General features: G+C 40.2%; 2 protein-coding genes across 7 annotated transcripts in view; one reads left to right on the top strand and one right to left on the bottom strand.

Annotated features, from left to right (window-relative positions):
• Positions 1-1166: 1166 nt before the first annotated feature.
• TMEM69 (transmembrane protein 69) lies at positions 1167-5856 on the bottom strand. 2 transcript variants are annotated; one of them, XM_045477177.1, is made up of 3 exons: positions 5652-5856; positions 3789-3925; positions 1167-2644 (listed from the first exon to the last, which is right to left on the bottom strand). In XM_045477177.1, exons 2-3 carry the CDS (start codon positions 3828-3830, stop codon positions 1934-1936), a joined length of 753 nt encoding a protein of 250 aa, XP_045333133.1. In that variant the 5' UTR covers positions 3831-3925; positions 5652-5856; the 3' UTR covers positions 1167-1933. The 2 variants fall into 2 exon arrangements, with proteins under 2 accessions (XP_045333133.1, XP_045333132.1); XM_045477176.1 differs by having other exon boundaries at positions 3789-3928; positions 5652-5854.
• A 1237-nt stretch (positions 5857-7093) lies between these two features.
• GPBP1L1 (GC-rich promoter binding protein 1 like 1) overlaps positions 7094-26400 on the top strand; it is a 68994-nt gene continuing 49687 nt past the window's right edge. Inside the window, exons 1-2 of one of the 5 annotated variants that reach the window (XM_045477169.1) lie at positions 7205-7311; positions 8714-8786. The gene's annotated coding sequence lies outside the window, so the exon portion shown is untranslated. Of the gene's footprint in view, positions 7312-7459; positions 7947-8713; positions 8787-26400 lie in introns of those variants that run through there. The other 4 variants (XM_045477168.1, XM_045477170.1, XM_045477173.1 and 1 more) reach the window with 4 other exon arrangements.

The raw sequence follows: 26400 nt of genomic DNA, 5'->3' as shown, positions 1-26400 counted from the left end.
ACCGCGAGATCGTGACCTGGCTGAAGTCGGACGGTTAACCGACTGCGCCACCCAGGCGCCCCTAGAATCAGTTTTCTTAAAGAATCATACACTGTAATTCACTTGCAAAGTGCATTTGCCTGCGTTTATTGAAATTGGGCAACTAGCTTAAAAGTGACTTGCCCCTATTCTGAAAGATGATGAATTTGAGATCAGAGAAGTTTTAATTTGTGCAGTCCTCATGTAATTTAGAAGCAGTTCCCTCACCAAAACACTGTGAGTAGAATCTGAGAAAGAGCTTCTAAAGTGTAAGGTTTCTTTTCTTTAGTGTCAGACTGTAGGTAATGTATTCTCTGCATTAATAAAGAAGGATTGTGTGGTGGTTTTATTGGTAAGCTTCTCACTGATCAGAACAAGGTCTAGCTCTGTGGTATTATATTTGTTTGCTAGGGCTGGTGTAACAAAGTACCACAGAAGTTTAAACAATAAAATTTATTGTCTCATAGTTTTGGAAGCTGGAAGTCTAAAATCAACTTGTTGGTAGTTGGTTCCTTCTGAGGGCTGAAAGGAAGGCATGTATTCTAGGAATCCTTGGAATGTGGATGGCCACCTTCATGTGTATACATGGCATTTTCCCTGTATGCATGTTTACCTCTAAGTTTTCCCTTGTTATTAGAATACTGGTAATAAAAAAAGAATGCTGGTAATATTACATTACAGCTTACTCGTATGCCCTCATTTTAGCAGCCTTATTACCTCTGTAAAGACCCTGTCTCCAAAAAAGGTCACATTCTGAGATATTGGGGCTAGGATTTCAACACACAATTTATGAAAATCAAGTTAACTAATATTTGAATACATTATCCAAAGATAACATATACCAGGTTTATATTCTTTAAGTTTATTGATTTATTTTGAGAGAGTGAGGAAGCAGGGGAGAGGCAGAGAAAGAGGGAGAATCACTTGCAGGCTCTGCACTGCCAGCAGAGCCTGATGTGGGGCTCAAACTCACAAACCATGAGATCATGACCTGAGCTGAGATTCAGTCAGACACCTAAACAACGGAGTCACCCATGTGCTCCTACTGATTTATAGTCTTCTGCCAATTAAATTGTTTTTCCTTTTTTTAGAACACAATCTCAAGAGACTGTTTTCAAGTTAGAACCTAAGGTGTTGCTTCTGTTTTTAAAAAAGCTTCTGAGTTGTGTAAAACTAGATCACCCTGCTTGATAGAACATCAAGATGGCTCCAGCTTTACTTTTCCTAATTTATACATACTTGTGACTTTATTTAAAAATTTTTTTGACCAGCTGATGATATTTGAAGATGGGGTTGTGTCTATAAAAATTGGATACAAACTGGAAAATGTGTCCAGCTTTTCTTTGAATATGGCTTTCCCCTTATGATACTGTTCCCTACTGACTTTTAGAGCCACAGATCCTTTCAGCTCATATAACTAGATTATACCAGATAAAATGAGCTTGGAAATGCAATTCTCAGGGCCAATTGCAATGACAACCCCACAACGGAACCACCTATTATTTTCAGACTCTCATGGATACAGAGTTTTCCTCTTATGGGAGAATATGCGTGTCTTTTTTCAATGATCATAAGGCTCTAGCAAAAAGGATTTTCATTTTTATCATTTTATATATATTTTTTTTCATTTTACGTTTTTCAAAACAAGTAAAACATTAAAACGTTATGTATAATTCATACACATTGAAAAATGTAACCTAAAGTGAAAATGACTTGTTAGGGATTTTCAAACTCTTATCAAGTAATTCCTAGGAAATAAAGATTTCTAGAAATGAAAAAAAAAAATCTGTGAATAAATAACCACTGATGGGGAACAAAAGCTAAACAAGAGAAGAAGAAAAAGGTGATGCCAAAACGCAACTTTACGAGGCTTGTAGCCAACATGCTAACATTATCTACAAAGCAGTTTTTATATTTATTCTACTTGACCAGGCTTCTTGAGTCCTTTCTCTGGGTAAATATCTTTAACTAGTAAAGTGATTACAAATGAAAGCAAAGCCACTAAAGTGACTACTATCTTAAGGACTTTGAACCAGTTGGGATAATGTGGCAAGAGAAAAAGTTCAATGTGTAATGCTATCCCCAAACCTATTATTACTGTGACTATAGCTTCACTGAGTCTTTCAGAAATAAGGAAGGCAAACCATGAAAACAGAAGAGGAGGCGTACTACTAGCTAAACTGAGGAAGTCTGGTTTGGCTGTATTATCTTCTGGCAGAGCAAAACCCCATTTGATCCCTCCCAAGAAAGATAGGAAACTGGCTCCATAAGCCATCTGAGTAAAAGCTAATAAGGGGATATAAGTCTTTGCCATCACCATGACCAGTGGTGGAGCAACAAAGGGGATTACTCCTGCCAGAATTATGTATAATAGTGGCTTTGGGCTTTCAAGCAGGATAGTTATGGTGCCTGGTGGCTTGGTTGGAAGGACTTCTTGCTTCTGCTGCTTCTTAAAGCTGCATGGGGAAGTATGATAGTATTGTGTCTTGTTCATATACACTGGAAATGATGAGAAAAACCAAGGCCCTGGCAACAAAGGGGAAAAGTTTTGCTGGAGACATGTCTTGAGAGAAAGTGTTTCTATTCTGCTGGCTCCTAGTCGGAATGTGAAAGGGTACTTCAGCATCTAAAGAGAAAACAGAACCAGTAAACAAAAACAAATTTTAAAATAATAGCAATTTCTTAGTTAATCCCAAACAGAAACAATATAAAAACAAACCATCTCCTTTCTATTAGTACATCAAACTTACAAAAAGATTGTACTATAGGGTGATGTTAATGCTAGCCAAGGCTAGCAAATAGTGATAAAACATGCAAAAGAAACTGAATAGAAACCTAGTGATGTATTTTTTCCTACCACTAACCTTATCCCATGAAAGGAGTATCTGAAAGAGAAACAGGTAAAGAGTACACCTTTAGGATCTGGCATTTTAAACTGCCTCTTCTATTTATAACTTGGAAAAGAAGCAGTGTTAATTACTGTGGGAATGCTATTTTATATTGATAAAGCAATCTACCTTCCCGTTTAGCTTTATAGAAACTATACTTTCCATAGCTCCATTCCTTCCTACACGTCTCTGCCTACTTTTCTCTGTAGGGAACCCATCTTTCAAAATTCAGCATGAAGCATTCCCCAGTCTGAATTAATGCTCCTATAACTATGTAAGTATCTTCTGCACACTCCCATCATAATTCTCACGGTGAATGTAAATTATGTGTTTGTCTCCATATACTTGAGAGTCAGAACCATATTTTTTCCTTTGTCTTCAAACAAACAAAAAAACTCCCCAGTGCCTTTCATGGTCACAGCCAAAATAAAAACCTTTCCTGCTGATTCTGTGCTTTAGTGAGCAGATTTCAGACTTCAACTAGCTAATAGATGAACAGTGACTCAAAAAGCATTGAATGAAAGAAAAAAAAGCTATTTAAGAATCTTGGTGACTCCTCAAAATGCTAGGAATGATTCCATCCTGGAGTTTTTTCTTCCTTTTGTTTGGAATGTTCTTCCCTGAGCTGCTTGCACAGCCTATTCCCTCTCTTCCAACCTATTTTTAAGTACAATCTTAAGTTTATTGTTGATACTCCCTATTCCCCTTCCCTGTTTTATATTTTTCCAGAGGACTTACCACTTGATATATGAAATAGTTTGTTTTACCCACCTTTTCCCGCATCACCTAAATATATAAGGATAAAGATTTTTGTCTTTTTTTTTTCTCACTGCTATTGCCTCAGCGAAGCAGTGCCAACAAATATTTGCCGAATAAACCAACCTTTGAAGATGCCTGAGAAAACTTCTGGATGAAATGAAGCATGCTGGGTCCAATTGAAAGTCTTGCTCAGGAAGATGCCAGGCAGTTCTGATTAATTCATTTTTACAGCTAAGTGGAGGGGCTGAATCAGAAGTATGCTGCTGTGTACAAAACAAGATGTCACTTAATTTTCTTCATTTTATACATATCTTTTTATAAGTAGTAACTCAAGAATTTTCCTTTGAAAACAATCATTAATGTCTTCAAAAAATCAGTAACACATTAAGTAGATAGATCCTTTTCATCTCTGAACCATTCTTTTATTTTTTATTTTTATTAATGTTTATTTCTTTTTGAAAGAGAGAGCACATGCGAGTGGGCAAGTGAGGTGGGGGCAGAGAGAGGGGGAGACAGAGGATCCACAGCAGGCTCTACACTCTCAGCAGGGCTTGAACTAATGAGCTGTGAGATCATGACCTGAGCTGAAGTCTGGATGCTTAATCAACTGAGCCACCTAGGCACCCCTGAACCATTCTTCTAGCTTTTGCTGTTTGGTGTAACTGAAAAAGTAATGTACAGCGACAGAAGATTTGTATCTTACAAACACCTCTATAATTCCCCACCTGTTGTGACCTTGCATAAATTGTTTCCTTGAAGTGCAGTTCTCTCATTAAAATGGAAAGTTATAGCTTCTCTGTTCTCTTTTTTCACCTTAGTTACCTATTTTGGGTAGGCATTTACAGTTCCAAATGATGGTAGCAATCAATACAATTTAGCTGTGAACCAAGCACTGTAACTATGTGTTTTATATGCATTAACTCATTTAATACAACAACGTTATCAACTTAGTGCTGAAAGAACACATATAGCCTGTTAAATTAGAGTGAAGATTTTGGAGTCAATTTGTGTTGGGATCATGGCTTCCCCACTTACCAAGTATGTGACTTTGAACAAGTTATTTAACCTTGCTTTGTTGCAGTTCACTCACCTTTGAAATAATTACAAGAACTACATAGGGTCGTTTTGAAAGTTAAATGAATTAATACATGTAAAGAACTGAGAACTGTCCCTAACATAAAGTAAGCACTCAAAAAGTATTAATTATATTCCCACCTTACACAAGGGGAAATGGTTAAAAACCCTGTCTAATGTAAGCAGCCAGTAAGTGGTTGAGTGAGAAGATAAATCTAGATCTGTCTTACATGAGTTTCACTCTTAATCAGGAGAATGGGTGTCTAAAAGATCCAAAAACCACATGTGCTACCTAAGTAAACATTTTAATGAACTAATTTCTAGGTTACAGCTCTTAAGGCTGGGTAGAAAAATCCTGTATACATACCAGTCAATGTTTTCATTCTATAACATAAAGACGGAGGGAGGGAGGTTATCCCGGTCCTATGAATAGATCTTAGATGGCACTTACACCCACTCCTGACTTCAAACACATATATCTGCGGGGCCCACACTCACTGTTGCTCAAAATCACCTGCGTAAGAGCTTTCCGGACCACCCCCACTTAAAATCTCCATGCTCTTTTCACTTTCGGGACTCCCTATGCACTATGACCATGTGATTTCCAACTCTTGGTTGTTAAAGGGAAAGAGTGGTGGCCTAAACCCCGGGGACGGCAACTGGTGAGGAAATGAAGGGCAAAGAACCAAGTGTTAATCCGCTCAATTTAGGTGAAAACGGATGGTATTTCCACTGCCCCAGAGGGAAGACTTGCAGACTGCAAAGCCTCAGAGTGAACAACATTTGAGAGAAGTGTCTGGACGAAAGGATCCTCGGGAAACTGCCCCACAGTGCTCGCGGCTTTGATTTACTCTCAACCCTTGGTGACCCCATTCCCAATCTGCACCCTGTGGCAGCCGCCCTGCTACTTACTTGCCACCTTGGAATCGGGAGATGTAAATAAAGCTGAGCCGCCAGAATAGCCAGGTATTCAGGAAAAGGCAACTTCCGGCACGTGGGTGGTAACAGTCCCTCCCCACTTCCTGAGAAGGGGCGGGTTGGGGAACAGTCCGGGTGGGAACTTGACCAGCGCTGAACTGGTTCCCATGCCAGGCTTTCCATCTTGGGTTATAATTTTAAATCTTAACTCTGGAAGCCGGCTTTTGAAGTCTGTAGGATGCCTGAATGGTCTTTCTTTTAGGTTTCCCAGCCAGCAGAATCTGCCCCTCCGAGTTCGGGAAGGTAGAGTGTAACTACTGAAACAATGACAAGTGATAGTGGTAGGAGAGATTTGGAGTCTAGGTCGTGTGACTTGGCCAAATTGTTTGCCATCTCTGGAACTCATAACAGGGTTTCTAGGATCGATGGGCCACATCTTACAATGTATTAGGGTCCTGAACTACTAAGAAAAACAAAACTGTTTTTACTTCCATGCTCGTTGCTTGGACCTGGAAACGTATTAAGAAATAAAGAGTATGGGGGCGCCTGGGTGGCTCAGTTGGTTAAGTGTGGGATTTCGGCTCAGGTCACGATCTCCCGGTTTGTGAGTTTGAGCCCCACGTCGGGCTCTGTGCTGACAGCTTGCTTGGAGCCTGGAACTTGCTTCGGATTCTGTCTCCCTTTCTCTCTGCCCCTCCCCTGCTCACACTCTGTCTCTCAATAATAATAAAGATTTTTAAAAATTATTTTAAAAAAGAGTACAAGGGGCAGGACTTTTGCTTCCATGAAAGGTATGATGATAAGAGCATTGGTTTGGGTTGATCTGAAAAGTTAGATCATTCTTTGTCACCCTCTGTTTTTTTTTGTTTTTTCCAACGTTTATTTATTTTTGGGAAAGAGAGAGACAGAGCATGAACGGGGGAGGGGCAGAGAGAGAGGGAGACGCAGAATCGGAAACAGGCTCCAGGCTCTGAGCCATCAGCCCAGAGCCCGACGTGGGGCTCGAACTCACGGACCGCGAGATCGTGACCTGGCTGAAGTCGGACGCTTAACCGACTGCGCCACCCAGGCGCCCCCATGTCACCCTCTGTTTTAATTTTTATTTATCAGCTCTGTGACCTTGGACAGTCTCGTGTCTTCTCTGGGCCTCCATTTCAGTCTATCAAAGGAGACAGCGCCGAGCAATTTGAGCGTTCATCTGAAAACAACAGAGCTGAAAGCGCCCACGCTGGCCGCTTCCTCCAATGCCTCAGGACTCTAGGTAATCTAGCTTCCCGGCTGCTGGCCACCATATAGCATAGCGTCCTGTGCAGGGTGGGCCCATTGCGAATTCTTCGTAATAATAACCGCTTCTAATCGCGATAGGCTTTCACTTTTATTTCCTTCTGTCATGGCAGCGCCGCCCCTTCCAGTAGTGCGATATCCAATGAGGCTTTGGGTCGGAGAAACAACTTCTCCACCCAGGCATAGGAGCAGGCTCCGGACAGAAATACGCCCTGCGCGGGGCCAAGGCCGTGACGCCAGCCATCGGGCGGAACTACCACTCCCAGCGGGTATAGCGCGTCGGGACCAGCCGCGCAGGCCTCAAGAGCCGGGCGGTGTGGCCCGCTGGGGGCTGAAGTCTTAACGACGCGCGCACTGGAAAGAGTGGAAGGTGGGAAGGGTCGGAAAACACGGGATCCTACGAAGCCGGTTTGCTAGTACTTGTACGGGTAGTTTGGGGACGCGAGCATGCTCAGAAGTGGGGTACGGGAGGACGAAGGGGCGGGGAAAAACAGTACACACATACACACCCACCCACTCATTCGCACGCATCCAGGCCCTGGTGTTGGGCCGGGGGATAAGAGGAGGGATACCAAACTCGGCTGGTCTCTCCCTCTCAAGCGGCGCGAGGAAGGGCAGAGAATTCAAGTCGGCAGACGGGTGGGGGCACTGTCTCCAGCGGCCGTAAGGGGGGGTTGGGGACCACGCACGGAATAACTACCGTTCACGCGGCGGAACGTTGGCTGCGTGGGGCGCCGGCAGGGTCACCCGAACAGGGCTCCTGCGCTTGCGCTCCTGTGGGAGGTGCGAGCGGGTGGGCGTGTGTGAGGCGTGGTCGGAGGGGGGAGGGCCCGGCTGGCCGTCGCTCCTCCCCCTCTTGCCCCTCCTGGGCCGTGTGGGCCGGGCAGCCATTTTGGGAAGAGCTTTGTTATGGTTGTGGGCTCTCCACCTTTGCGGGATCAGGAAGCTGGGGACGCGCCCTCAGACGCCGCGTATGCTCCCTATCTGTAGCCCCGCTACTGCCGGGTGAGTAGGGGTTCCGGGAAACGGGCGGTAGGGGATCTTGAGTCGTCCTGGCTCGGGGCTCCGCCCGGTGCCTGACCAACCGGCTGTTGAAACTAGTTGAAGGAGGCTCTCTCACAGGTGGTTGGTATAGGTCGGCCCCGGGAGGGGGAGAGGAGCCGAAGGGCCCGTGGTCCTGTGGTTCGGACGGAGCACTTCCCCCGCGCGAGGAGCTTTGCAGTCGAGTGTTGCAGCGGCTTTGCCCGAGCGCTTCTACTTCAACTTTGGTCTTCGGGTCGGAACGCTCACCTGCGGCTCTCTGGCTCCTCTCCAGGCGTTCCGGCTTGTTGGTGGTTGAGTGGCTTGGTTTACGGGTTTCTTTTTCTCCCCTTCTTAAATTAGAACCAAGGGCTTTTGTTTTCCAGTGAAGGAAAACCTAAGGAGGAAAAAATAGTGTAAGTCAAATGTGGGACCTCTGAGGGGAAAAGAAGAGCTTTAACCACCAGCGTTTCGGTTCTCCGTGGTAGCGAGGTATTTTCTTTGATTTAGATTTAAGTCGATATCCAACACCTACGGATCGCCTCCTCCTCCGAAAAAAAGCTGGTCGATGTTGAAGAGTTTTAACGAGGATTTTTTTTTTTTACTGTTTTAAATCTACCTCTCTCCACCCCCATGCAATTCAAAAGAAAGGCTGAATCTAAAATGGCTGTAGCTTGGGAAGTGCCCTAAGCTTCAGTAACTTAAATACATTACCATGTCTTAATTTTTGGTTGTTTCTTCTACGAGGGCAGCAGCTGAATCTTTTGATATTTTGGTCTTCTTGCAATTGGTGTCTTGAAGAGTCCTTGCTAGGTGAAAAGAAAGGTGAGGCTAAAGAAGTTTGCTTACTCCAAAAGTTTACGTAAGAGTGGGTGCGGGTGTATGTGTGTGTGTGGTTGCTTATAGTTTTGAAATTGTGCTATGATGGTAATTTTATCAGCCAACTTTGCTCTGAGGTTGGTTTGTCATATTTGTTGAAATACTTATTCTTAACTTGGATATTTATTGCTTACCAGGAAAAAAAACCAGCTAATGGTGTGGGTCATGTTTTAGTAACAGAAGTCACACATTCCTGAGTAAATCCAGTCCAAAACTAAAGTGATTGGTAGTCTTCAGAAGACTCAGATTGGTAATTTGACGGACTTTTGAAGTTTTCCGGTCTTTTCTGTGTAATACTTGAAATCAGAGTGCTCTTAAGTTTGGGACCTTGATTGCAACTCTGTGAGACAACCAGTGAAAACGAACTTTAGATGTGGAGTGGCTGATTGTTGTGCCCTTTCAAACAAAAGGCTGCCTTTTTGTTTGCCCCTCTCCCCCCCCCCCCCCCCTTTTTAAGCCATCAGATCCAGTTTAACTGAAAACAAAAAGGCATAGACTAGAAATCAAAAACAGATAACTTCAGTGTTTGGGAAGGTGCTTGAGTTTCAGGTTGCAATTTGCTTAAAAGATAAAATAATAAAAATGCTAATCGTGAATGAGAACTTGGGAATTAACAATAAAATAAGCTGTCATCTTCCTTAAGGAGTCAGTTTCAATTTAACATACTGCATTCTTTTAACACAAAAGTTTAGTTTTGTCAGTGCTCCTAGGATCTTTTTTTGTTTTTAAATTATTTTGGTGATTTTACAAGAAAAACATCTGCAGTGCTCTATAGAAATTACAAGTCAACTGCTTTGTGTTTGGCCATTTGCCTACTGAACCCATAAACTTAGATGCTCAAAATGGTTTGTACATGTTGATATAAATATTCTTTCAGTTGATTCTGTATATAGTATCTTATCAGAGATCTTGAAATAAGGGGGGATGTTAGGAAGCCTTTTTATTTTTTAATGTTTATATATTTTTGAGAGACAGAGACAACACGAGTGGGGAAGGAGCAGAGAGAGGGAGACACGGAATCCGAAGCAGGCTCCAGGCTCTGAACTGTCAGCACAGAGCCCAACGTGGGGCTTGAACTCACGAACTGTGAGATCATGACCTGAGCTGAAGTCAGCGTTTAACCGACGGAGGCACCCAGGTGCCCCTAAGCCTTTTTATTTTTAATAAATGGAATCCACGGGTTTTCTCATCAGTGGCTGTTTAAAAGCTTGGCTGAGGGGGGCACATGCAACCATTTTAATAAGTTTGGAATGATAAGAAATCTGGGACACATTTCTGCTTTTGTAATTCCTATCTACTTATTTTTAAAATGTTTAATTTTTTTTTTTTTTTTTTTTTTTTTTTTTTTTGAGAAAGAGAGCATGCACTTGCTGGAGGAGGGGCAGAAAGAGAGGAGAGAGAGAATCCCAACCAGGCTCCCAGCTGCCATTGCAGAGCCAGACTCTGCTGATCCCACTAACTGGGAGATCATAATCTGAGGTGAAATCAAGAGTCGGACCCTCAACCGACTGAGCCACCCAGGCGCCCCCTGCTTATAATTCATTTTTAAATTCTGTTATAGATACAGTACACAATTCTGAATCATACTGTAGCAGATTGCATATCTTTGTTTTATGGTTAAATTGTATGTACTTAGTAACAGTGATAACTAGGCAATCTGTTTCTAAGTCATTGTGCTTCACCATTATGAATGCTGTCTTTACTGGTGAAAATGAGACTATTAGAAAGTTGACAGGCACAAAAATTTTAAAGGATCTCAACTAAAAAAAAACTTCATGGAAAAGGTAAATTTTGTAGTGGGTTATTTATGGTTTCCCAAATAGATGGGTGGAAAAATCGAGGTGCAGCATAGATAATATGTTACCTCATATGTGACTGTAGTTGCCGTTGTCTGGAATTTAATATTTGGTGTGTTGAGATCTAGCTGTCCAAGTCATTTCTAAATCAGACTCTGATTTTTATTTCCAATTGTAGTGTGCCCAAAACAAAACTGGCTACAACAAACTAGTTAAGTAAAAAAAAATAGTTGGGGCGTCTGGGTGGCTCAGTCGGTTGAGCATCCGGCTTCGGCTCAGGTCATGATCTTGCAGTCTGTGAGTTCAAGCCTCGTGTCAGGCTCTGTGCTGACAGCTCAGAGCCTGGAGCCTGCTTCAGATTCTGTGTCTCCCTCTCTCTCTGCCCCTCCCCCGCTCATGCTCTCTCTCTCTCTCTCTCTCTCTCTCTCTCTCTCTCTCTGTCTCTCTGTCAAAGATAAATAAACATTAAAAAAATTATTAAAAAAATAGTTAAGTAAGAATGGCTGAACTTTTGTCCACAGGTAATTTTAACTAATAAGGTAAAATATTGCTAATGTTATGTGACTCGAATTTTTATAGATGATTGCAAATATCCTGGGCAAGTATTTAAAGGAATCAAATAGTTATTTTCCTTTACTAAAGCAAACAATCAGCCTTTATTATTTTTTTTTTTTTTTTTTTTTTTTTTTTTTCATTTCAAGAAATGATAGAGGCTATACTGTGGTGCCAGTTTGGGTGTTCTAAGGTGTTTAAAAATTCCTAAATGACCATAAAATGTCTTGCCACCAAAGAACTTAGTAGTTTAACACATAAGTGGAAAATGTTCATAGGATAACAACATAGAAAGCTGTCTTTCTTAAAGGAGTTGACTTTTAACATACTATGTTTACCTTCCTTTTCTATGATAAAGCTGCTTTGCCTTACGTTAACCAGATGTCAGTCTAGAATCACCAGCATGAACAAAGTTTTGGTACACTTTTCTGAGCATTAGGTCTATTTGTGCGGAATACATTTTGTTTTCAGAAAAATCAAATTCATTTAAGTTTGGCTATACTTTAGATTTCAAACTCTTATTTCTGCTGATTGTAAGTTTAAATTTTGTTATATAAAAAATTCTTTTCTGAATGATTGCTATCTTTGAAGTATGTTGAAAAGTTGTTTTGAGGGCTCTTTGGCTAATTAAAAGGTAGAGGTATTCCAGTGTTCCTGCTATGTGTTTATGAATTATTAGCTCTACTTTTTAATTAGTCTTACGAGATATGGTGGGAAGGGTAGTTTATTTTGGGCTTCATAAGCTATAGGTTATAATAGAGTCTAGTATATAACCCAGTGTATATAATTCCTCAAAATACTTTTTAATAAATATTAAATCTTATCCCTTCTACAAGTGAGTGTACAGAGGGTCCAAGAAATTACGTAATTTACATAACATAATGAGAGATCTGGATTCAGGCGCCTTTCTCTGATTCTGAAGCTCAGTTTCCACCACATCTGATGCAAAGATGACATGGTGTGGTAATTAAGGGCACCAGTTATACAGCCAGGTTTCAATCTCAGCATTGCCACTTACAGCTTTGTGACCTTGGAGAGTTTAAAGTGAAATTTCTTCTGTGCCTTTTCCTTCCTCTGTTAAATGGGGATAATAGTAATTTCTTGTAGAATTATTGTGGTAAATAATATTTGTAGAGTTCTTAAAAACAGTGCACTTCATGGGGCGTTTGGGTGGCTCAGTCAGTTAAGAATCTGACTTCGACTCAGGTCAAGATCTCAGTTTGTGAGTTCACACTCCACACCGGGCTCTGCGCTGATAGTGTGGGGCCTGTTTGGGATTCTTTCTCCTCTTTGCCCCTACCCCACTTGCGATTGAGCGTTCTGTCTCTCTCTCTTTCAGAATAAATAAATGTTAAAAAACAAAAAATATATATGTATGTATTTATATATGTATATATAACAATATTTCATAATTGTTATATAAACTGTATGAAATTGTCTTTAATTAATGTCCTTTTACCAATCAAATGAAATTTAGTGAAATCTGAACAGAATGTTGCATGCGGAGGTTCTTCTTTTTTTCTTTATTAGGTATTATTTTTCTGTTAACTTTTCTAGTTTATCTGAATCAGAATCTAGTTCCCACATACTATAATTGACATTCTTTCAAGCTTCTTAATTTTTATGTTTCTTCTGTGTCCCCCCCCCCCCTTGCATTTTGTTGAAGTCAGATTATTTGGCACAGTTTGCCACATTTGAGATTTTTCTAATTTCTTATGAATTGGTAGTTGGGTATTGAAGCTTAGATTGAGATTTGATGCATTGGGAATAAAGAGAAGACTAACTTCATAGGTGATTCTGTGCATTTGGGGATTTTTTTTTTCTGGTTCAGTGGTTCTCATATCATTTTCTTAAAATTTGTCTATTGAGCAACATAGAGTAATTAAATGAGTTATTTGTCCTCCTTTGATATGCATGTAAAATGGAGTGTTTCGTTTGCCAACTTAATACTTATTTTCCAAGCAGTTTTTTTTTTCCTGTCCTTTTTTTCTTCATAGTATGCATTTATGGTGTTGTAAAATTGAGCTGAGTGTGCTGGGTTTGCAGTGGTTTTGTTTTCTAGTTTTGGTTACTAGTGAGTAGTTTTCTCAGTGTATTTGGTTTGAAAATTTTTCTCCTCTTGCTTATGCCCCACTCCCAACCCCCTTAAGCATTTTATTCTTAGCACCTATTGAATGCTCACTATAGGCCAGGCATTTCTTTCCCCACACCCCTAGGGAAAACATCCAGGCATATTCTTTTTTTTTTTTTTTTTTTTTTTTAATTTTTTAAAATGTTTATTTATCTTTGAAAGAGAGAAAGTGTGTGAGCAGGGGAGGAAGGGGGGGGGGGGCGGAGACAGAATCCGAATCAGGCTCCAAGCTGCTAGCTCAAAACTTGATGTGGGGCTCAAACTCCTGAGATCAGGACCTCAGCTGAAGTCAGATGCCAAAGGGGATGCTAAACTGACTGAGCCACCCAGGTGCCCCCAGGCATATTCTTAACACTACCTGTATTCACCATTTAATCTTTCAACATTCCAACAGTCTCCAAATTACAGATAAAGATTTGAAGCAAAATGAGATGAAGTGACTTGCCCAAAGTTACCCAGCTAAGTACGTGGCAGAACCGGCTAGATACAGTCTGCTCTTCTACCTTAAAAGTAATGTTTGGATCGGAAGCCAAGTTTATTCTCCAGAAGAGATTTTAGAAATGCTTATAAGTTGGGGTGCCTGGGTGGCTCAGTTTGTTAAGCATTCAGCTCTTGATTTTGGCTCAAATCATGATTCACAGTTCGTGTGTTCGGACCCCATGTTGGGTTCTGTGGTGACAGCGCGAAGCCTGCTTGGGATTCTCTCTTATCTTCTCTGCCCCCTTTTCTCTCTCTCTCTCTCTCAAAAAAAGAAATGGTTATAGGTAAGATGAACTTAAAGTAAAAATGTGTGTCTTGTGATAGTTATTCACTACTGTTACTTACACCCATCAGTTATAAAAATTATATATCGTTTTTTATATTTATTTATTTATTATTATTATTTTTTTAACGTTTATTTATTTTTGAGACAGAGAGAGACAGAGCGTGAACGGGGGAGGGTCAGAGAGAGAGGGAGACACAGAATCCGAAACAGGCTCCAGGCTCTGAGCTGTCAGCACAGAGCCCGACGCAGGGCTCGAACTCACGGACAGAGAGATTGTGACCTGAGCCGAAGTCGGACGCTCAACCGACTGAGCCACCCAGGCGCCCCTATACATCGTTTTTTAGATGTGACAAGTAGTCTTTTCCCTATTAAGGAATTGGAGCCTTTCAGGGTCAGTGTAGCTGCAAAAATTTGATAAAAGTTTATCACTGTTGAATGGCTTGTTTGTTTGTAGCGTGGTTGATACAGTGACTTCTGAAGCAAATGCTATGAAAACATTTTTGCTGTTTATAAAATCTTATGGTTTCAGGTACTTCTATAAATCTAATGCTCTTAATTATCTGAATCTCATAGCTGGCAAATTTTAATGTGTCTGGATTACATTAGGTAATAAATATATTTCTATAATATACTATTATTTGGAACTTTTGTGAGTTAAGAGTGTTTAGTTATGGTTGCAGCAAGTGTTGGTGACCATTGAATGATGCAGTATTGGAAAGGAGATTACTTGAAAAAAGTTAATAAATTTTACTCTTCAGAAATTTTATATTTTGTGAAATTACTTTCAGGAAATGTTTTTTGGAACAGTGAAGCGGAAGGTGGCACAGTGATTAAAGTTTATTACTGATGGGAAAACTGGCAAGATTCCTGTGTTAGACATTCTAATTGGGATTTAAAGTGATCCTTTGTTGTTTCTTTTGACTGTTTACCGTTTTAACCCCCTTTGTATATAGCCTTTTTGTGAATCTTAGTGGGAGAGGAAGCTGGAAAGGCTGTGTGTATATAACTTGATGCATACACACATATACATACCTACACATACACTTTCTGTCCTGAACACCTGGCAGTTGTCACCCAAGTTGTGCCAGTCACATACACTTGACTGAGGACTTGCATCTGGTGTGAGAGATGCAGAGAAGCAAGGACAGTTTAGAATCCATTCCATTGGCTGGTGGCAGTAGCTGTGGCAGTGCCAGTGGGGGGGGTTTCCTGGGACTCTTCTGTGGTGTGACCTTGGTTGGTAATTTTGACTGCTTAGTTTTACCTTGGTTTCTGCATGTTTGCAAAGTCAAGGAGGCTCTCATTCATTCTCTGAACTCCCAATATATTTCTGATAAACTCCTTTTCTATTTAATCTACCTAAATATAGTTTCTTTTTTTCAACCAAAGACGCTGATTTATAAAATTGGCTAATATAATTTGCTCCTTGTAGATTTTGTGACTGCCTTTATTTAGGGTAGTCTCCTAACTCCTGAGTGAAAAACTTACATGAATGTCTTTGTTAAAGACAATCTTAGTCAAGAATTTTCCCTTTTATCCACTTCCAGGTTTGTTTGTTTTTTTTATTTTTAACTTTTTTTTTTTTTTTTTTGGAGAGAGAGAGAGACAGAGTGTGAGCTGGGGAAGGGCAGAGAGAGAGAGAAGGAGACACAGAATCTGAAGTAGGCTTCAGGCTCTGAGCTGTCAGCACAGAGCCAGACATGGAGCTCGAACTCACTGCAAAATCTTGACCTGAGCTGAAGTCCAACAACACTTAACCAACTGAGCCACCCAGGCACCCCATATTCACTCCCAATTTTTAAAAGCAGTAGTTCTCAATCTTTTTAAAATTTAGCTGGAGTAAGGCTTGTGCACTGTGAGTTTATTAAAGCTCCCCCATATGATTTTTCTTTTAAAGATTCTTTTATTATTATAAAAGCAGTACATATGCTGGATAGAATATTAAGAAATAAACATATGCAAAAATAAAAGCGTTCTCATCATCTAGAAATCACTAATGTGACTTTTGGTACACTTTTTCCAGATCTTTCTCTAAGCACATATATGTAGGTTTTTATTTTTATTTTACGAAATTGAGACTAACTTATACCTTGCTTTTTTAGTTGGTAATACCCACTCTTCGTGTGAATAAATGTTCTTTTCCTCTCATATCCAGGTGCTATTTAGATTCCCCCAGTTGATCTAAAGTATAATCATATAGCTAGCTTATTCAGTACTAGTATCTGATCTAAGACCTTGTTGCATGTAATACTTTATAATGTTTTTATTTTATTTTTAATGTTTATTTTTGAGAGAGTGCATATGTGTGGAGGAGGGGAAGAGAGGGAGGAGACAGGATCTGAAGTGCACTCCAAGTGATAGCTCAAACTCATAAACCAACCGTGAGATCATGACCTAAGTCAAAGTCAAACGCTAAACCACCTGAGCCACTCAGGTGCCCCTGCATGTAACACTTTAATTTCTTTATGTCTCTTTAATCTAGCAGACCTTATTTTTCAGTGACACTTGAGTTTGAGACTATCCTGAGAATGGTTTTATACAGTTGCATTCTGTGTTGTCATTTAATTTGTTCCTTTAATTCCTGTATTTTTCTCTAAAGTGTACATGTAGAAACTTGACAGATTAACATCAAAATATTTTTGGCTAGAATACATCATAGCTATATCTCGTTCTGCACAGTATTATAAAACACTAGTGGCTCAGTTGGTTAAGTGTCCAACTCTTGGTTTTGGCTCAGGTCATGATCTCATGGTTCATGAGTTTGAGCCCTACATTGTGCTCTGTGCTAACAGTGCAGAGCCTGCTTGGGATTCTCTCTCCCCCCTCTCTGCCCCTACTGTACTTGTGCACTCTCTCAAAGTAAATAAAAAAAATTTTTAATAAAAAAATACATATTATAAAATACATAATACCTATCATTGACTTATGCTAAGGTTGATTTTTGGATTAAGGTGATAGTTGTCTGATCCGTATATTAATGATGAGTCTTCTTTTCTTGCAATGAGAAAATACTTTGCATAGTGCACTAAAAGTTCCCAGTCCCTCATCAGTCACCCTAATTTTTTTTAAGTTTATTTATTTATTTTGAGAGAGAGACAGAGCGAGCAGGGGAGGGGCAGACAGAGAGGGAGAGAGAGAATTTCAAGCAGGCTGCACACTGTCAGCAGAGAGCCCTTTGTGGGGCTTGAACTCAAAAACCACAAGTTCTTGCTTGACCTGAGCCAAAACCAAGAGTCGGATACTTAACCCCACTGTTGTCCTAATTTTTTTGTAAGGCTACTTTATTGAGATACTAATTTACATAATCTGAAATTCACACATTTTATTTTTACATTTTATTTATTTTTAAATGTTTATTTTTGAGAGAGAGAAATAGAGTGCATATGCATTGGGGAGGGGCAGAGAGACGGTGACAGAGGATCCAAAGCAGGTCTCCATGCTAACAGCAACGAGCCTGATCAGGGGCTCAGACTCACAAACCACGAGACCACTACCTGAGCCACAGTTGGACATTCAACTGACTTGAGCCACCCAGGTGTCCCTAAAATTCACACATTTTAAATGTACAATTCAGTGATTTTTTTTAGTATGTTCATAGAATTGTATAACCACTGCCACTGTCTAATTTTAGAATATTTTCATCACCCCAAAAAGAAACCTCATAACTGTCAGCAATCACCTTGCCCTAAGGCAACCACTAATCAACTGACAACCACTAATCACTAACCCCTCTCTCTATGGATTTGCCTATTCTGGAGTTTTCATATAAATAGAATTATACGGGGCGCCTGGGTGGCGCAGTCGGTTAAGCGTCCGACTTCAGCCAGGTCACGATCTCGCGGTCCGTGAGTTCGAGCCCCGCGTCGGGCTCTGGGCTGATGGCTCAGAGCCTGGAGCCTGTTTCCGATTCTGTGTCTCCCTCTCTCTCTGCCCCTCCCCCGTTCATGCTCTGTCTCTCTCTGTCCCAAAAATAAATAAACGTTGAAAAAAAAATAAAAAAAAAAAAACAGAATTATACAGTATATGGTCTTTTTTATGTATGACTTTCCTCATTTAGCATAATGTTTTTAAGGTTCATCCATGTTGTACTGTGTATCAGTGTTTAATTTGTTTTTATGGTTGTGTTCTGTTGAGATTGTATTTTGTTTATTCAGTCATCTGTTGATGGGCATTTGAATTATCACCTCTCAGTGGCTGTTTATTATGAACACTGCTGCTGTGAACATTGAGGTACAAGTTTTTGTGTGAACATATGTTTACATCTTTCTTAGATCTTTTTAGGAGTGTAATTGCTAGGTTATATGGTAATTCTGTTTAACTTTTTGAGAAGCTGTGTTCCACAGTGCTTGCACCATTATACATTCCCACTGGCAGTTTCTGTTGGTTTTGGTTTTTCACATCCTCAGCAACACTTGTTATTATGTCTGTCTTTTTTATTACAACCATTCTAGTGGGTGTGAAATAGTATCTCATTGTGGTTTTAATTTACATTTCCCTCATGGCTAATGATGTTAAGCATTTTCTTATGCTTAGTGGTCATTCGTATATCTTCTTTGGAGAAATGTCTATTCAAATCCTTTGTCCACTTTTTAATTATGTTATTTGTCTTTTCGTTGTTGAGTTGTAAGAGGTTTTTTTTGTTTTTTTTTAAATTTTAGAAGTTCAATTGAAGATGTAAAGAATACCTAAGTAAGAGATTGACTATATTCATGATTTGGAAGATTTATCATAAAGATATTTTTCCCATATTGATCTAGATTGACTCATTACTGTTCTAAGCAGTGTCATAACAACCTCCCATCCCATGCTTGTTTTATTTATTTATTTTTTAAATGTTTTTATTTATTTTTGAGAGAGAGACAGAGCATGAGCAGGGGAGGGGCAGAGAGAGGGGGAGACACAGAATCGGAAGCGTACTCCAGGCTCTGAACTGTCAGCACAGAGCCCGACGTGGGGCTTGAACTCATGGAGCGTGAGATCGTGACCTGCACCGAAGTCGGACGCGCAACCAACTGAGCCACCCAGGTGCCCCCCATGCTTGTTTTGAAATATACATGAAAGGATAGCGAGGGCCTTCAATACGGTATATGTATGGGGGGGGGGGAGGCCTTGGCCTACTATATATTAAGATCTTATTATAAAGCTATAATAGTTAAGACACGAGGTAATAGCATGGGAATAGATAAATAGATCAGTGGAGGGGCGCCTGGGTGGCTCAGTCGGTTAAGCATCCGACTTCAGCTCAGGTCACGATCTCACGGTCCGTGAGTTCGAGCCCCGCGTCAGGCTCTGGGCTGATGGCTCGGAGCCTGGAGCCTGCTTCCGATTCTGTGTCTCCCTCTCTCTCTGCCCCTCCCCCGTTCATGCTCTGTCTCTCTCTGTCCCAAAAATAAATAAACGTTAAAAAAAAAAAAAATTAAAAAAAAATAAATAGATCAGTGGAACAGAAACCTGGAAACAGACCCATACATATATAGAAATAATTTATAATAGAGCTGGCTTTAAGAAGACAACATAGGTAGGGGCGCCTGGGTGGCGCAGTCGGTTAGGCGTCCAACTTCAGCCAGGTCATGATCTCGCGGTCCGTGAGTTCGAGCCCCGCGTCGGGCTCTGTGCTGGCAGCTCGGAGCCTGGAGCCTGCTTCCGATTCTGTGTCTCCCTCTCTCTGACCCTCCCCCGTTCATGCTCTATCTCTCTCTGTCCCAAAAATAAATAAACGTTGAAAAAAAAAATTAAAAAAAAAAAAAAAAGACAACATAGGTAAATGACTACATTTACATTTAGAACTTGTGTTCCTCAAAAGATAACCCATGAAGTTGGAAAAGATATTTGCAACACTTAGAAGATTGGGATCTATTGTAATTTTCTTACTTCAGATAAGTAAGAGAAAGATCAGCCACCAAAGGAGGAATGTTTAAAAGATAAAAATTAGTATTTTACAAAAAAAGGAAACAAAGATATGATAAATAGATTAAAAGATGCAAATGAAGACCAGAGTAAGTGATCATTTTTTACTCACCAGCAGAACAAAGAATAACTGCCAGTTTGGCAATATGTAGCTTGGTGAGGATGGGGAACAGATGGAACTCTTAAAATAACCCCTACTGGTGATGTAAATTGCTAACACCTCATTGCAAAGCAGTATGAGATTACCTTGTGAAGGTGAAACTGTACTGCCTTTTGGTCAGCAATCCTTTCATTTATTTATGCACTCATTCAGTAAATATATATTGAGCACTTATGTGCCAGACAGCGTTCTTTGTGCTTGATTCATTGGGTGACAGTTAAAGATAAGTTACATAGGTAATCGTGCTATAGGAAAAAGTTACTTACTAGAATGAAAATAATAACAAGTTACTTCCCCCCCCCTTTTTTATTAACTTTTATGGATGTGATTTTTCTTTAATTTTTTAAATTAAATTTTAAATCCAGTTAACATACAGTGTTAGTTTCAGGTATACAGTATAGTGATTAAGCACTTCCATACAACATCCTGTGCTCATCACAAGTATACTCTTTAAACCCCATCACCTATTTAAATCCATCCCTCCACCCTTCTCTCCTCTAGTAACCATCAGTTCTCTGTAATTAAGAATCTGTTTCTTGGCTTGTCTCTCTCTCTCTGATTTTCTTCCCTTTGCTTGTTTTTTTTGTTTTTGTTTCTTAAATTTCACATGTGTGAAATGATATGGTATTTGTCTTTCTCTGACTTATTTTGCCTAGCATTATACTCTCTATCTCTATCCATGTTGTTGCAAATGGCAAGATTTCATTCTTTTTTATGGCTGAATGATATTCGTGTGTGTGTGTGTGTGTGTGTGTGTGTGTGTATGTGTATATATATACACACCACATCTTTTTCTAAGGTTTTATTAAGCAATCTCTACACACAGTGTGAAGCTCTAACTCACAACCCCAAGATCAAGTCACGTGCTCCACCAGCTGAGCCGACCAGTCACCCTTATACCACATCTTCTGTATCCATTCATCAGTTGATGAACATTTGGTTGCTTCCATATCTTGGCAATTGTGAATAATGCTGCTATAAACATAGGGGTGCATGTACCCTTTGAATTAGTGTTTCATTCTTTGGGTAAATACCCTTTAGTGTGATTGCTGGATCATAAGGTAGTTTATTTTTAACTTTGTGAGGAACCTCTGTACTGTTTTCTACAGTGGCTGCACCACTTTGCGTTCCCACCTACAGTGCATAAGGGTTCCTTTTTCTCCACGTCCTTGCCAACACTTGTTTCTTATGTTGTATTTTTATTTATTTTTTATTAAAGTTTATTTATTTTGAGAGAGAGAGAGAGAAAGAGAGAGAACATGAGCATGGGAGGGGGAAGAGAGAGAGTATCCCAAGCAGGCTCCACACTGTCAGCGTGATGCAGGGCTCAAACTCCCGAACTGTGAGATCATGACCTGAGTCTGAAACCAAGAGTCAGATGCTTAACTGACCGAGCCACCCAGGTGCCCCTGTTTTTATTTTTAAAGTAATCTCTATGCCCAGTGTGAGGCTCAAACTCATGACCCCAAGGTCAAGGGTTGCATGCTCAACCAACTGAACCAGCCAGGTGCCCTGTCTTGTATTTTGATTTTAGCTATTCTGACAGGAGTGAGGTGATATCTCATTGTAGTTTTGATTTGCATTTCCTCATGTGTCAGCCATCTGGATGTCTTTGGAGAAATGTCTGTTCATGTCTTCTTCCAATTTTTTAATGGGATTTTTTTGTTTTTTTGAGTATTGAGTTGTATAAGTCTTTCTATATTTTGTACGGATGTGATATCGAAGAATGCCATACATGGTTTGTTATATCATATTTCCACTCGCTTCTTTGAACTCTTTAAGTTGTTTACCAAAAATCGTTTCATAGTCTGTCATCAAAAGTTATTTTTAGTGATCTTTTAGCTGAGAACTAGGTTATATCTTTTTTTCAATTCTGTGGAATATAGGCATACCTTGTTTTATTGTGCTTCACAGATACTGTGTTTTTTCCCAACTGAAGATTTGTGGCAACCTTGTGTTGAGCAAGTTTTTTGGTGCCACTTTTCCAACAGGATTTTCGTGTCTCTGTCAGTTTGGTAATCCTTGCCGTATTTCAGAGTTTTTCATTATTATATTTGTTATGGTGATCTGTGATCAATGGTCTTTGCTATTACTATTGTACTTGTTTTGGGGGACCACTAACTATGCCCATACAAGAAGGCTACCTTAATAAATATCTGTGTTCTGACTGCTCCCCTGTTTCTTTCCTTCTCAGGCAGAGTTCCTATTCCGAGACACAACAATGTTCAAATTAGGCCAATTAATAACCTGCAATGGCCTATAAGTGTCCAAGTGAAAGTAAGAATAGCAGGTGTTTCACTTTATTATTTTTTTAATCTTTATTTTGAGAGAGCACATCCACACGAGTGGGGGGGGAGGGCGGCAGAGAGAGAGAGAATCACACTCAGTGTGCAGGGCCTGCTTGGGATTCTCTCTCACTCTCTCTGCCCCTCTTCCCCGCTTGCATGCTCTTGCTCTCTCTAAAGTATAAAATAAAATAAATATTTAAATCAATAGCTAGAAATGATTAAGCATAATGAGGAAGGCATGTCGAAACCCAAGATAGGCCAAAAGCTAGACCCCTTGTGTCAGACAGCCAAGTTGTAAATGCAAAGGAAAAGTTCTTTAAGGAGATTAAAAGTGCTACTGCAACAAACACCTAAATGATAAGAAAGTGGAATGGCCTTATTGCTGGCATGGAGAAAGTTTGAGTGGTCTAAATAGAAGATCAAACCAGCCATAACACTCCCTTATGCCAAAACCTAATCCAGAACAAGACCCTAATTCTTTTTTTAATTAAAAAAAAATTTTTTTTTTAACATTTATTCGTCTTTGAGAGACAGAGACCGCATGAGTGGGGAAGGGGTAGAGAGAGGGAGACACAGGATCCGAAGCAGGCTCCAAGCTCCGAGCTGTCAGCACAGAGCCTGACGGTGGGGCTCGAACTCAAGAACTGCGAGGTCATGACCTGAGCCGAAGTCGCATGCTCTACCGACTGAGCCACCCACGTGCCCTGACCCTAATTCTTGCAGAAGAAAAGTTCAAAGCTAGCAGAAGTAGTCATCTCCATAACAAAGTACAAGGTGAAGCAGCAAGTGCTGATGCAGAAGCTGCACCTACATCCAAGGCAGGACCCTCCACCAGCAAAAAGATTATGACTGGTTGAAAAATCATGACGGGTAGCATTTTTAGCAATAAAGTACTTTCAATAAGCTATATGTACATTATTTTTTTGGACATACTACTACTGCACACTTCATAGACTACAGTATATTGTAGACAACTTTTATTAAAAAGTTTATTTATTTTTGAAAGAGAGAGGTGGGGAGAGGATCCCACGCAGGCTCCACGCTGTCAGTGCAGAGCCCCATGCCTCTCTCACAAACTGTGAGATCATGACCTGAGCCGAAATCAAGAGTCAGATGCTTAACTGACTGAGCCACCCAGGCAACCCTAGTGTAAACAACTTTTATGTGCACTGTGAAACCAAAAAATTCGTTTGACCAGCTCTATGGCGATATTTGCTTTATTGTGTGGTCTGGAACTGAATCTGCAATATCTCCAAAGTATGCCTGTACACAGATTGTAAACACAGATTGTGTGTTCAATGATTTGTTACCCAGTCATTACATTTCTCAGTTTCTAAAAGGTAGACCCAAAAACCTTTACAAAAGAAGACTTACCAAATGACTATAAAGGAGTTTTGTTTATGAATCTAAAATTAAACACAAGATTGGTTAAAAGGTAGATACTGAGTATTTGTGGATTTTTCCCATTGAGTATTAAAAAATTATGTTAAAGCCGAAGCAAGCACTAGAAATAGAAATTTAATGGTTGAAGATGTGCTTATAATTATGCTTTAGAATTAAAATGGGATGTCAGCATCTGAGAGAGAGAAATTATTGGAATTAAATGAAGTGTATTTTGTTGTTTATAAGTTTAAGGCATTATATCCTAGATTGCATTTCAGAAACAGTTGTCCTCCCTAATGTGTAGATGTAGGTGTTCTGTTTTTAAGAGTATAATTTATTTTGCTAGGAACTTTTTTAAACAGTATAATTCACAAAGTCACTTTAAATTAAGCAAATAACTATATGGTAGGAATGAGTATGCTTCATTTATGACAGTAACAAAAGATTTGCACTTAAAAATGAATATAGATTTGGGGTGCCTCGGTGGCTCAGTCAGTTAGGTGTCCGACTTTGGCTCAGGTCATGATCTCAGGGTTCATGAGTTTAAGCCCCGCATCATGCTCTGTGCTGACAGCTCAGAGCCTGGAGCCTGCTTCGGATTCTGTGTCTCCTTCTCTCTATGCCCCTCTCCCTCTCACACTCTGTCCCTCTCCCGCTCTCTCAAAAATAAACACTTAAAAAAAAAAAAAAAGGTAATGTAAACCTTAACATGTGTTTGTATTTCTTTTTTAAAAACATGTTTTCAAACTTTATGTTCCTTTTATTCAAATATATAACACTGATCTCTTGGAAGTAAATTTGGACCTTTTCAATAGCTTGGAATCATGTGAAATGTGAAACTGGGACACGTTCTTAGTGTAGCTTAGACACAGTTTTAGGCACAGTATGAGTCCTTGCCGAGTTTCACAGTAGATTCGTTTTCCCAGCATGCTTTACAAGGAGTATTGCTGAGTCTGTTACCTACATGAAATAATGTTCTATATCTTACCCACATTCTCTGTGCTCTCAGAACCAAGCCATTCTTTCATAATAGGGACCCAAGAGACAAGGCCATTAAACAGAAATTCCTGTCATCACACTCAACAATCAGAATACTCCCGACATTAATCAAAAGATTTTTTATTTTTCTTTTTAATACACTTAAGGTAGTACACCACAGTAAGATGGGTGAGAAGAACACTTTTGAACCAGGGAGATGGGAAAAAAGAACCAACATGAAGCCTTGATTATAGGTGCCGCCTTAGGCAGAACAGTTTTAAAGAAGTGAGCATGTGGAAGTAAAAAATAGGGAGGTTCCCTTCAAACTCTTCCAAGTCTACTACCCCTTTTAGCCAGTCTTTTGGCATAATCCTGATAATCTTTTTTTTTTTTAATGTTTATTTATTTTTGATAGAGTGCAAGTGGGGGAGGGACAGAAAGAGAGGGAGACAGGATCAGGATTCAGTGGCACTATCAGCCGAGACTCTAATGGTGGGCTGGAACTCATGAACTGCCATGACCTGAGCCAAAGTCAGGCACGTAATTGACTGAGCCACCCAGGTACCCTTGTAGTTTTATTAAGATGAGGAATCGGGGCGCCTGGGTGGCGCAGTTGGTTAAGCGTCCGACTTCAGCCAGGTCACGATCTCGCGGTCCGTGAGTTCGAGCCCCGCGTCAGGCTCTGGGCTGATGGCTCAGAACCTGGAGCCTGTTTCCGATTCTGTGTCTCCCTCTCTCTCTGCCCCTCCCCCGTTCATGCTCTGTCTCTCTCTGTCCCAAAAAAATAAATAAACGTTGAAAAAAAAAATTTAAAAAAAAGATGAGGAATCATGTGCTTACTAGCCACATTTCATTATGTGGTTTTTTTCTTATCACAAAAACGTATTTTTCAAGTCTTTCAGTTTTGCTAGGATGCCAGACTCTACTGACAGAGACAAATAATGAGAGGAGTACAAAAAGAAAGACAAAAACCGCTATATTTAAGTTAAAATCCTTGTTTAGTACATTTGCTCCATAAGACTTTAAGGAGCTTGTTTTATTTTTCTAATTTTAGGAATTTTTTTTTATTTTTTATTTATTTATCTTTTTACATTTTTATTTATTTTTGAGAGGCAGAGAGAGACAGAGTGTGTGCAGGGGAGGGCCAGAGAGAGAGGGAGACACAGAATCCGAAGCAGGCCCCAGGCTCTGAGCTGTCAGCACAGAGCCCCACGTGGGGCTTGAACCCACGAACCGTGAGATCACGACCTGAGCCAAAGTTGGACACCCAACCAACTGAGCCACTCAGGTGCCCCTAATTTTAGGAATTATTTTATGACTGGAGACTAAGAGCCGCAGTGTAGGTGCACCTGGGTGTTTCTGTAGGTTAAGTGTCCAACTCTTGATTTCAGCTCAGGTCATGATCTCGTGGTTGTTAGATTGAGCCCCATGTTGGGCTTTGTGCTGATCATGGAGCCTGCTTAAGATTCTCTAACTCTCTCCCCTGCTTGTGTGCTCTTTCTCTCTCTCTCAAATGAGTTAATTAATTAATTTTTTAAGAAGATCCACAGTGTAATGCAGAAGGCAGTGAAGTTAGAAGGCTTGATTCCAGGCCTGACC

Source organism: Leopardus geoffroyi, chromosome C1 (genome assembly GCF_018350155.1).
Source record: "Leopardus geoffroyi isolate Oge1 chromosome C1, O.geoffroyi_Oge1_pat1.0, whole genome shotgun sequence".
In the NCBI taxonomy this organism is placed as follows: domain Eukaryota; kingdom Metazoa; phylum Chordata; class Mammalia; order Carnivora; family Felidae; genus Leopardus; species Leopardus geoffroyi.
This window is presented reverse-complemented; position numbering and strand designations above follow the sequence as displayed.